Source organism: Oxyura jamaicensis, chromosome 3, assembly GCF_011077185.1.
Source record: "Oxyura jamaicensis isolate SHBP4307 breed ruddy duck chromosome 3, BPBGC_Ojam_1.0, whole genome shotgun sequence".
NCBI lineage: Eukaryota > Metazoa > Chordata > Aves > Anseriformes > Anatidae > Oxyura > Oxyura jamaicensis.
In genome coordinates, this window is record NC_048895.1 from 52,136,182 (window position 1) to 52,149,258 (window position 13,077).

The 13,077-nt window shown below is 39.0% G+C and overlaps 1 protein-coding gene across 13 annotated transcripts in view; it reads right to left on the reverse strand.

Moving 5' to 3' along the window:
- Nucleotides 1-13,077, reverse strand: part of SYNE1 (spectrin repeat containing nuclear envelope protein 1) — a 301,148-nt gene that overhangs the window by 44,262 nt on the left and 243,809 nt on the right. For all 13 annotated transcript variants that reach the window (XM_035322952.1, XM_035322962.1, XM_035322953.1 and 10 more), the window contains 9 exons: nt 11,288-11,492; nt 9,927-10,109; nt 8,794-8,940; nt 8,001-8,155; nt 7,488-7,635; nt 4,952-5,046; nt 4,189-4,423; nt 3,220-3,414; nt 42-167 (listed from right to left, as the gene is read on the reverse strand). In XM_035322952.1, the coding sequence (XP_035178843.1) occupies nt 42-167; nt 3,220-3,414; nt 4,189-4,423; nt 4,952-5,046; nt 7,488-7,635; nt 8,001-8,155; nt 8,794-8,940; nt 9,927-10,109; nt 11,288-11,492 (1,489 nt within the window). The remainder of the gene's footprint in view (nt 1-41; nt 168-3,219; nt 3,415-4,188; nt 4,424-4,951; nt 5,047-7,487; nt 7,636-8,000; nt 8,156-8,793; nt 8,941-9,926; nt 10,110-11,287; nt 11,493-13,077) is intronic.

Sequence of the window (13,077 nt, forward strand, 5' to 3'; positions counted from 1 at the left end):
GCAAATATGAGACAACAGTTAGCAGAGAACAAGTGCTTTACCTTGCAACGAATTTGCTCTGCGTGCAACTCATCATGGTGTTCTGGCAAAGGCTGAGAAAGCTTTTTTTTGAATGATCTTAGCTTCTCCAGGGAGTCTCCTATGCCCTTTTCAGATTTTTCCCAGTCCTGAAGGCAAAATATTCAATAGACTTCAGTTCAGATCTAGATTATACTTCTCATACTTATGTTGGTTGATTTGACTGACTAACCACTACACATTTCCATAACAATAGCAAGCACTGAATTTCCCCTTTAAATAATACTCAGAGTCTTAAAGCTTGGGTCATATGCACAGTCGTATCTTTTTTGTTGTTGTTTAGTTTTGATGTAGGTCTTTACTAGCAGTAATATATGAGTCAAAGCCTCCTGTTATTATAGTATTGTCTATTTACAACTCCATCCTTTGAGAAAAGCCTTTAACTCCCCAAATTATTTTCAATTTCGTTTCTTGAATGGCTGATGCATCAAGCCAAATTATTTTCCATTTCCTTTCTGGAATGTCTGACGCATCAAGCTCCAGAAAAAAATTTAAAAAATAAATGTTGAAGTTACTGCAAATTCAGGTCAGATCAAAGTATCTGAAGTACCTCCTCCAAATTTTGGTCCTGGCAATTACCTCTAGTTTTAGTGCTTGTATACTTTCCAAAATTCTAAATGCTTCCAATATCATAAAACCCACCAACCGTCCTGTGACAGCATAGCTTTGCCCATCTCACCTGTTTGTTAAAGCCTATTGAAAAGGTAATCACACAGAAAAATCTGTAATAAGCGAGTCAACCCTTAAGAATGCTGGTTGTATTATACTAGGAAATACAGAAACTTATTTGAACTTGTCTATTTGAAAATATTATCCTTCTGTCACTGCCTTAGTATTTCTCCCCTTCCATTTTTTCCAGTCTATATCAGTATTTCATGATCGTCTTCAGGATGGAGAATTATAAATAACAGGTCTTGCAAAAAGAACCTTCTCTTTAGTGTCTTCTTTCTTCTCTCCTTAATAAGTAATATGGCCTTACATGACAGTAGGTTATGATCTTCTAATGCAAGATATACTCTTATACTTCTCATTTTGTCAGAAGACTACTGAAAAGTCATGTATCTAGGACCAAGGTAGCAACATATAATGAAGTTTGGTTATCTATGGGTATAGTGGGTTTATGTGGCAAGGTTTTGGTAGCAGGGGGCCATAGGGGTGGCTTCTGTGAGAAGGATCTAGAAGCTGCCCCATGTTTGGTAAGGGCCCCAATACTGACCAGAGCTGAGCCAGTAAGTGATGTTTGCGCCTCTGTGAGGGCATATCTAAGACAGGAAAAAAAAAAAAAAACGCTGCGCCACACAGCAGCTGGGAGAGTGAGAGGAGTGAGGAACAGCCTTGCAGGTGCCAAGGTCAGTGAAGAAGGAGGGGGAGAGGTGCTCCAGGTGCCGGAGCAGAAGTCCCCTGCGGCCTGTGGTGAGGACCATGGTGAAGCAGGCTGTCCCCCTGCAGCCCATGGAGTACCACGGGGGAGCAGGGTTCCACACTGCAGCCCGTGGAGGAGACCAGGGTGGAGCAGGTGGACCTGCACTGATGGAGACTGCGGCCTGTGGAAGACCCCTGCCGGAGCAGATTCCGGGCTGGACCTGCAGCCCGTGGAGAGGAGACCACGCAGGAGCAGGTGACCTGGCAGGAGCTGCTGCCCGTGGGGGACCCAGGTTGGAGCAGTTTGCTCCCGAGGGATGGACCCCGTGGTACGGACCCATATCTGGAGCAGTTCTTGAAGAGCTGCTGCCTGTGGGAAGCCCACACTGGATCAGTTCAGCAAGGACTGCATCCCGTGGGAGGGACCCCACAGCACAGGGGGCAAGAGTGACCGAGAAGGAACGGCAGAGAAGAATTACTATAGACTGACCATAACCCCCATTCCCCCGTTCCCCTGTGCCGCTCGGGGGGAGGAGGTGGAAGAGGGTGGAAAGGGGGGAAGGTGCTTTGGGTTTCTTTCCTTTGTTTCTCACTTCTCCAGCTCATTCGTAATAGGCAATAAATCTTACTGTCTCCCTATGCTGACTCTGTTTTGCCCATCACAATAATTACTGCGCGATCTCCTTGTCCTTATCTCAACCCTTGATCCCCTTTCATCATATTTTCTCCCTGTTCCTCTTTGAGGAGGGGGAGTGAGAGAGAGGTTGTGGTGGAGCTCGGTCGCCCACCCGAGCAAAACCATCACAATGGGATATCTGTGGGATGATTTATGCAATTTGTGTGGTAATTTCCCTACTTCCTCAGTTTCAAGCATCAAGTTCTATATTTTGTTTGGCCAAAATACCCCAGAACTTTTAGTTTCCCTGGATATAAGCTTTTGTGACTAAAATTTCCTGATGTAATTCCTCAACTAGAAGCAGAGGTAGGAGGAACAAGGCTTGAAAGAGGAAGAAAAATTTACTTATCTGAACTTTTCCAAAATAATATTTAGTTTTCTTGCATTGCTTTGCTCCTTGCTATTTACAAACAAAACTAAAGTGTCTGTAATTGTGGAATTCTATTAAACTTCTGAAACTGTTCTAAAAGCACTTGACCTATTAATATACACAAGTCCAATTTTCATTATCCTGCATGGAAGGAACAAAAGGGAAAAACAAACAGACCAAATTTAAATCCTGGACTACCATCTTCAGTACTTAAAATGATGTTAGCAGGCATTCTGGATGCTGCCTACATTTTAAAAAAATAATAATAAAAAAAAAATTAAATGCTCCCTTTTGGTGCACAACCTAAGCAAATACTTGAGACTCCTAAAGGAAGCACCATCTATCAGATGGCTAGGGAAATCTCAGCATTGGCACTTAGAAGAAATAAGGCAGATACAATTTTCAATACAGTATGTATAAAAAACAACCAGCATTGTGCAAAATAAAATACATTTTTGCTCTATGTTGAAAATAGGATTGTTGGGAATATCTTTTATTAGCAGTGATGTGGAAATATCGATTAAAAGATATCAAGGAATATATAAGCCTGTTCCAAAGTATGACCTCTTCTAGTTTAAATATTTGAAAATCAGAGGTAGTCAAATGAAATGGTAATGCAGTATACATTAAATTCCTGTATTTGTACTCATCCCTTGAGAACACTTGTCTTATCAGGGTTCAGAGTGAGAAACTGTGAACATGCTGAAAGGTACAGAAGAAATTATAAACTTACTTTCAGTATTAAAGCAAGCTGTTTCTTCTGTTCTTCCAGTTGGGTGCTAGCTATCTTCCAGCCCTCCTGAATTTCTGTAAGCTCTGTCTGCAGGGCTGCTTCAGCTCCACTGTCAGCAGAGAGCAGCAATTGTTTCCCAGCTTCCACAGCAAGGATATAACTCCCTTGCTGCCTTAGAACAACTTTCTCTTTAAGCTGCAAATATAAATGGATTTCTGTCAACTTTGTCTTTTTAATTATAATTATCAATTCAGTATAATTTATCCCGAAAAACGTATTTTACTAATTCACTTTTATTTGGTTGCATACTTGAGCATTAGCTACAGCTTTACCCTACTTTACCCTACGTTTTTTTTTTTTTTTTTTTTTTTTTTTTTTTTTTTTTAAGTCATTTACTGCAGCAGACCATTAGAAAATTTCTCCAAGGAGATAAAGACATGAAAGACTTCTCTCTCTCCTCATTCATATCAGCATTTCAATTGATCTTGAGGAGAAACAGTTCCTCAAGAGCACATTATGCTTATAAGCATTATTATAAGTATTATAATACAGTATCATCTGGCTAAAAAAGATACCAAACTGCTAAATAGACACAATTAACCTCACATGAAAATCACATCAAACATTAAAGATACCCATTTTTGTTAGCTAGATTACATTCCTCAAATGGGAGATTACTGTTTTTTGTTTCAAGACAGCTTCAATATGAGGTTAGTTACAAAACAAACAAACAAAAAAGAAACTATCAAAGCTTGAGAAAGAGCTTGTTAAGTTCATCACTGCATGTTCTTTACTTCCTTTCCATCAAAGTGTTGCTTTTGAGGCTATGTCAGTTTCAAAGAATAACTGATACCTAATACTGCTTTCTTCAAGGCACATAGTATGAATCTAAAGTACTTCCAAGAATATTTTAAATGATGATGATAAAAAGATATATTATTTCTTCTTTCTACAACACACTGGACATACCTGCACTTCATCCAGTAATGCTCTGACTTGCTGCAATGGGATAGGAGCATTTCCCAGCTCACTCACTGGCTGACAGGACATTTCCACCAGCCATTTGCGCAGTTTCTCTGCCATCTCCCTGTAGCGCTGCCACTGGTGGATCTGGCTGTCAATGATACCCCTCCTCTGCTGTGCCCGACGAATTACTCCTTGCCATTGATTACTTAGAAGTGTCAGCTTCAGATTAAACTCATCCCTATTGTAAATTAATAAAAAAATAAAAAGCCACGGTAGCTTTCATACTTTGATATATTTCTTTAATTAAATAAATTGGAGGGAAGGGAAATGTGTTTTTTGGCTGCTGATTATTAAGCACTAGAAGAAAACTACTGAAGTCTAATGACAGCTTACTGAGGATGAGAGCTCCATACATCATATACATGCAGAATCAAAGGGCTCCAATTACTAAGACTTTTTTTTCTTTTTTTCTAAAAATAGAAACTCTCTCTCCCCCCCCCACCCCCCAAACATACAAAGAAACCCACACTTTTTGCTAGTTTGGATTATCCACATTCATAGTAAATCATGGAAATTTCATTATTTGCCCTCAAATTTACTACTGAGGTATCTCAAAGCAGGTGTAAGATGTACAAAGAATTAATAAAATTCTCACATCCCAGTAAACAGTTCTTCTTATATTAGGACCATGATATCCTACTAGTCTCCCACTAGTTTAAGTATTACTTCACATAACCAGCAGCAACAACAACACAAGAATGGCTACCTGTCATCCACTTGTCCTTGTTCTAGGAGTTGCTGCCCATCAGAGATAATTGAATGCAAAATCTGCTGGCGACTGAACATCTCTGCCTGGAATAGCTGTTGTACAGGAGACAAGGATGTTAAAGAAAGGTTTTACATTTTAATTCTGTCTGTATGAAATATCTGTATTCTGTGGTAAAAAAGATTTTTCATTGACTACTTAAAATCTTTTTCTGAGAGGATAGGTGAAATAAAACCTTATCAAGCATGAAGAACTCTGCTTAGAGAGGACGTACTCAAACCCTACGCAAAACCAGAAATATTCTTGTCAACATCCACTTGTTCTGTGCATACATATTAACTTTGTATATAAGAGGGATATTCTGTTATGTGAGACCACTTGCCATTCCAATTTCTTCTCATATGTAGATCACTGTCAACACAGAAATAGGAATTCGAAGAAGCAGGAAAGGAGGACAGGTATTAAAACGCACAATACAAGCACATTGGAAAACAAACAAACAAACAAACAAAAACAAAAAAAAAAAAAAAAAAAAAAGAAAAAAAAACAACAGTAAGTGCACTGGCAAGCAACTCTTTCTTCCCCCACCAGCACTTTCTCAAATGCTTGTCTCAGTGCATTGGCACTTTGTAGGAGGCCAAAGGATATCTGTCTACCAGGTCTGCAGATAGATATCTGGAGAATTGCACAAGAATGACTGCAAGATTTTCATTAAAGAGTTATCTGATGTGGATGACAGTGTTAGCTCATGATATTTGGAAAAAGCACCATATCCACATCGAAGGTTTGTAAATAACAGTGGGAAATTATTTCTAAGTAAGGCCACTGAGGTAGCTGGGGTTCTGTTCAAATAAACATTAGCAAAGTTAAGAGTCAGCACTGGGAAGCTGATAGCAGAACTGGATGCATCCCAATATCCATTCTGGGAATGTATGTGGAAATATAATATTTTCTCATTATGTGCAAAGAAATAAAGCAAAACAATCTGGAAAGTCATCTCAAGGAATTTAGATTTGAACCTTCCCTTTCAGCTGGCAGGAGTGGAAAGCAATTTATTAATAAAAAGACACAGTTTACAACTTTTTTTTTAGGATGAAATGCAGTATTTGGATAATTGACTATTAATTCTCTAAATTCTGAAAGATGACTTTATAGTTGAAAGAAAAAAACAAAAACTAGAGTAGCACTTATCTGAACTAACTGCTTCAGATAACTGAAACAGATCAAGTTTTCAGGAGAAAATTAGGCTGAGGTCTCAAGACAAGCAATTGCATGCAAAAAGATCCTTGTTAACCCCTTTCAAAAAATATAACTGTGAGTGGACAATACAACAGTAGGAAACTATTTAGACAGTGATGATTTGTGGACATTTAAATCTCAAAGAGTTGAGATATCTCAAATTACAAAGATACCCTGTCCACTTAATGCTGGCAGCACTGAGAGGAAATGAAATGGATGAGATTTGCAAAAGCAAATGCAGCTAAATGTTAAAGCAAATATCTGCTAAAGCAAGCAAAAAGGATTGTGAATTACTTTCTGCTTAAAAACGTTCACCCAAACATTATGCTGATATAAGACACAAGGGGTGGAAGGACACAACTCCCCTGTGATCTTTCCTGAGTATTGGGGTAGGTCAGATGAAAAAGTTATGGGAACTGAAACTGCTGTGGCCACATGGGAGCTTTGGTATGAAAATTGACTTGTCTTAATTGATCTTTACTAGGATTCTTGGCAGTAACAATATGGGTGGAGAAAATATGTGCATCACTTGACCTCACCATAGAATCAGAAAAGCATCCTCTAGTAAAAACTCTGAATCAGTTTTTCCCTGCAGCAAAAGCTCTTGATTTGTTGTAATTAGGCCTACAAAAAAACGATTCCAGCACAGAACAAAGATCAAATCAGTTTGTTCTCCACAGAAACGTTACCAAAAGGAATACAAACGGAGGCTGCATGATGAATTATATAACTCAGTCTTTGACAGAAAAGTCTTGCTTTTCAGATACAAGGTATGTTGGCAATTTAATAGTAACTTAACAAAACCAAAATAAAATGAAAGAACTGAAATCTCCAGTTAGGACTGAAGACAAAGGGTCAAAGTGCATGAGGATAGTTTGCTCTTATGGGAAGACCAATAAAACTTTGATTCCCTTGGTAGAAACTAATCTGAAGTAGAATAAGTATAGGGGACAAGCAGTTAGAGGCATCCCAATATATTATACACAAAATGTAGACAGATAAGCAAGCCGTCCACAAAACTGGATATCACTGACATATTTGCATGTTGTTGTTTCTAAGTTAAGATATCCACAAAGAGTGCAAGCAAATGTAATTCAGTTCATCATAGAATCACAGAATAGCTCAGGTTGGAAGATACCTTAAAGATCACCCAGTTCCAACCCTCCTGCCATGGGCAGGGATGCCACCCACTAGATAATTCAAGACATACTATTATGTTACTCCCCAAAAGAATGTGAGTTCCACCTATGTATAAATAGTATGTGTTGTAGTTATATATATACACATGATGACTTGCCTCATGTGCCCTCTGTTGCTCTAAAAGGCTCTGGTAGTTTCCTGAAATCTCTGCTGCCAGCTTCTGCTCAGTCTGCACTAATAAATCCATCCAAGTTTCACACTTCTCCAAAAAGGTCTGTTTCTGCAGCAGGAAAGACTGCAGCTTACTGAAAGAAAGAAAGAGAGAAAGATGGATTCAGGTAAGGTCTCCTTCTCTCTCATATAGTATTGACTCTTGTAGTAAGTTTTCCAGCAGAAATATAAATCAGATGCTATTGATTTTCCCATTCAGCTGCATCATTTAATCTATCTAGACAACACTAAAAAGAACCAATATTCCTTATTTCAAATTCTAATTTATGGCAAAACCACCATCTCAACTCATTGGCTTCTATCTTTATTCATGAGTACATTAAAGGAAAGGAGCTTTGGTTAATGAAATATCTGAAATATTTTTTATACTCTGCAAAAGGTATAGTTTCTAGCTATTGTAATATAAGAAAACTACACAATAATCTTTAGCTATCCCCACCTGAATCTTTCTGTAGTCTGAGATGAGATGAGAGACCAGTGTCTGTTCAGGTTCTGCATCCTTTTGATTTCTTTATCATTCAGAGGAAGTCTGTAACCCAGCTCATTAAGACGGTCCAAATCTGGGGCCATGCTGCTGAACTTCAACATCTGACTCTGCAACAAACAATACAGGTGATAAGCAAAAAGTTCAGTAATTACATTAGTATAGACTAAGCTAGCACTCAGTTAAATTTGGAACAGCCTTGGTTGCCACCAAGTGGCAAACAATCCCTATGCCAAAGAAAGACTTGATTTCCAGTTTTCAGCCTCTTTGGTCCCAGTCTAGAAGAACACTTAAACAGAAACAGAGAAGTAAACTCAAATTGCACTTACATATATTGCTGAGCTAGATATTTACCTCTCAGAGCTGCAAAAATAGGCTAGTGCTTGAAGCTACACATCTATATTGCAAAGAAAGTGAGCCTTTTTCTTGTTTGTTAAACTGAATGTTAGGCTAGTATACCAAATTGAACTTTATTATTATAAATTAAAAATTGCTAAAATATCCACTCCTATTTTGATTTGATATTCATTTAAATCCAAATCCTTTGTTTTTCCTTTTATTATTTACTCAGGAGCAGAATAACATGGACAATCAATCCCTACCGGACTACCATCAAACTTTAAATTTCTCAGTCTTATGCTTCCAATGAGTGACAGTTTTTTAATATGTATAGAGTAATATTTGTGCATACCCTCTACAAATTAACCAGGCCAATATAAAAAATGAACACTGTGCATTTATTACTCACTTTGAGTTCCTCCATCCTACTCTGTATTGCTGAGAGATCAGATAAGTGACTAGGATCCTGTCCTTTCAGTATTTCTTCTGCTTCTGTTACCCAGACCTCAAGGACTTGCAGGTTCTTAGCAAAGGTTTGATAGTCCAGGACTCCAGCCTTGAATAAAAAAGAACCCATGATTTAAGAACTTAGCCACATAGCATCCTTCTGGTGGTTATGCACCTGATTATTCTCATTATAGACTTGCAAACAGAGGTATAGGCTAGGAGCAACTGCAACTGTTGCTTTGTTTACAGACTGTGGATATAGTGTTTCTTATTTCTTATTTTTATTTTTATTATTTTTATCATGGAGCTTTTGCTGTAAAGTCACCACCAGGTGAGAAAATGGGATTTTTCATCATAGCAAAAGGACAGCACTTCAGCAAAACATTAAAAGACCTCCTTGACTTAAAATACATAGCCTGCTCTAACTTCCTTATATAAAATACTCCTCTGTTTAATGTACTGTGTCAAAAAAAGAACCACCAGTTCCTGTTATTGCAATTTCAAATAATAATAAAAAAAATCTCACATTAATGAGCACATTCTTGATGACACTGGATTTCTTGGACAACTCCACTTGTCACCCAAACAGAAGCCACAGCCTTTTTGCTTTCTCATCCATGCACTTTCATGCCCTATGAAATACGATCTGCCACTCCTTTTCTGCCCTTTAGTCCCTAGTGACACATGCAATTAGCAAAATGTGACGTACAAGCTTTGACACTAATAGTAGGTGTCAGTATGGTCACTGACGTTATCAGGAACTGTTAAAATCCATGCTACACAGTTGTTCAGAATCTTCCCTCCTTTGTTTTACCACTAAAGAACAAGCTAGGAAGAGAGGTTGTCACTGGGGAAGCAGTAGCTGTGGATCTAGTCATTAGCATTATTGCTGTCTGAACAAAGACAGCAACAATGGTCCCTATACTGTACTTGAGCAATTTTTTTTTTTTTTTTCTCATCTTTGGCTTCAAGGGAAGATTGGGAAATGCAGATGAACAGGTAGTACCACCTTCTTTACATAAGTATTTTTGGCTAATTGTGTTTTCAAGTACAACAAGATGATTAGATGCAGGAACTGAAAACACTCTGCAATACCTGAAGTACTGTTTGCTGCTTGCGGAGAATTTGTTCTAGGGTTGACAGATTCTGGTTCAGAGACAGTTGATCAGACTGTATAGCTGCTGCTGCTGAAGCCTCCACCTGGCTTTTTAGCTCCTCTCCCAGTTCTTGAAGAACAATCAGTGAATCCTGTGATGTCTTTAAATCAATGAGTAGATCCTGTGGCAAAACATTGAATAAATATATGAATAGTTAACCTGACACTCAGTTTATGCCATCCTCCCTGATATATAGGAGAAATGAAATCAATAAGCACCACTACTACATGAAGAATTTATATTTACTACTATATTGTGCGTCACTTTGCATAAGAAGGAAGTGATATGCAGAATAAAACATATCCTGAATTATATATGTGCAGAGGAACAGAAAGAAGTGAATACTCAGCTGTCATTGAGTAAACTGCAGTTACTGATGAGGCAACACTTGTTGAAAAAAACACTTTGGATTTACTGACATGCTGGCCCTAAGCAGTGTCAACCCCCCCTGTGGATCAGCTGAGGTCTGACTAGATCTCCTTTTTTTTTTTTTTTTTTTTTTTTTTCCTTCCTATTATGAATTACTAGGAAGGATTAAAAATTAACTTTTGTAAGTTGTGTAACGCAATTATCAGACTGAACTATTTGAGTTTCCTGTCCAGCAGACTATAGCAGCAAATGCTCAGAATGCTCATTAATGTGTTAATTTTTTGCTTTGTATTTGTTTTTCTTACCCTAAGACAATTGCCATTTAAATTTTCTTATCAATGACACTTAACGTTAACTTGAACTTAAGCACACAAAAACATAACCACATAACAGGAGACAAAAAAATCTTGCTTCGCTGGAACACAGTATCAAAAACAGAGGAATCTCAAGGTTCCAGAGTCAACACTGTTCTTCCATGTGGAAGGATAAAGACACCAAGAACACACACATAGTCTTTTTTCATTCAGAAAAAGTGACCAGCCTTGACTTGTGGAAATATAGACAAAGGATCCTGTTTCTTTCTACTATAAGGAGCTCAATGGATTTGGCAGAGATTCTTGCCAAGCAAGAAATACTTTGATAAGCAGTGACTTAAGACTGAATTAAACAATAGAATTTATCCACCTTCTCCAGAGAGATGACTTCAGATAAAAGCAACATAACATAGCAAAAAGAATAGATGGATCACATAAGTCCAATAAAATCATGTGATTTGGGTAGCAGATGTGAAGCTGTCTCTCCTGCACTTGAGGGATGCTTCAATAAAAACAAAGTTTCCAATACACCAAATATGTAGTTTAGTAATGGACACCCTGTTGTGATTTTTAGCTTACAGAGCTGTTGTAAAGCGCAAAGCTTAAGTGAACATACATTGCAGTCCTGAATCCAAGTGGTTACTTCATCATCAGCAATATCTTTACTGGTTGCAGTCTTCAACAGTTCATTAATCTGATCTTCCCGTTGACGGACTGTGGAAGAACACTGTTGGTAACAGTCCTTGTACCTCTGCCACAGCTGAAGGAGACCCTTACTGGAACGCAGCCGCTCTGCAATCTCCTGCAGAAGATTGTTCCACCTGGTGAAGACATTGGATGAATGATCAAACCTTGGTAGCCCACAAGAACTACACCTGCCCCTCTTCCTCACTGTTGTTTCCATTGTCTCTGCCCATCTTCCTCAGTGCTGTTTCCCGCGGTCTTCTGTCTTTTAAGAAATTGGATGATAATAAAGATTCAGACATTAGGAGAAAAAAAAGGAATCCAAGAAATATGTTGACAGGATGTTCTGACCTGTCACACCAAGTTTGATCTGTTCTCCTTCTTGGATGCTGCATATTGTTTTAGGTCAAAGCTGGAGTGCACTTTTTGAAGTGAACCTCCTGCAATTCCCACTTAGTACACCTTGGATCACCACACAAAACAGACATAATTGGCCAAGAACTGCCAGTATCAACTTCCATCAAGGGCCTGAAATGCCCAGAAAAGGTGTAAATATGAAACCATTTATTCTGCTGCAGTTTCCTCCCAAACTCTCACAGAATCTTTAAATTCATAAAGCCCTGTAAAATTAAAATTCTTCCAGACTTATTAAAGCCCTAATAGTTTCATCATCCAATTAAATGTCTAATTCCTCTTTGAATTCTTAGCTTTAATGACACCCAAAACCAACTGCTTTCTCAAAAGTACTGTTTTTATCAAATTGTCTCATTATTTCATTATCAAAGAAAAATCACAGCATTTTCATTTGTTATTATATGATAAAATTGTCTCATAAAGTGAAAATCTTGTCAGTCATCATTGAAACTTCAATCATACAGTATCTTATCATAGAATGGCTTAGGTTGGAAGGGACCTTAAAGTTCATCCAGTTCCAACCCTCCTGCCATGGGCATGGATACTTTCCACTAGACCAGGTTGCTCAAAGCCCAGTTCAACCTGGCCTTGAACACTTCCAGGGATGGGGTGTCCACAGCTTCTCTGGCTAAAAAGTCTTCACAGAATCACAGAATAGTTTAGGTTGGAAGAGACCTTCAAGATCACCGAGTCCAACCTCTGACCTAACGCTAACAAATCTTCCACTAAACCACATCCCTAAGATCTACATCTTTTAAAGACCTCCAGGGATGGTGACTCAACCACTTCCCTGGGCAGCCTATTCCAGTGACTAACAACCCATTCAGTAAAGAAGTTCTTCCTAATATCCAACCTAAACCTCCCCTGGCACAACTTTAGCCCATTCCCCCTCGTCCTGTCACCAGGCACGTGGGAGAATAGACCAACCCCCACCTCGCTACAGCCTCCTTTCAGGTACCCGTAGAGTGCAATAAGGTCACCCCTGAGCCTCCTCTTCTCCAGGCTAAACAGTCCCAGCTCCCTCAGCCGCTCCTCGTAAGACTTGTTCTCCAGGCCCTTCACCAGCTTCGTAGCCCTTCTCTGGACTCGCTCAAGCACCTCCATGTCCTTCTTGTAGCGAGGGGCCCAAAACTGAATGCAGTACTCGAGGTGCGGCCTCACCAGAGCTGAGTACAGGGGGACAATCACTTCCCTGGACCTGCTGGCCACACTGTTTCTTATGCAAGCCAGGATGCTGCTGGCCTTCTTGGACGTCTGAGCACACTGCTGGCTCATATCCAGCCGACCGTCAACCATTACTCCCAGGTC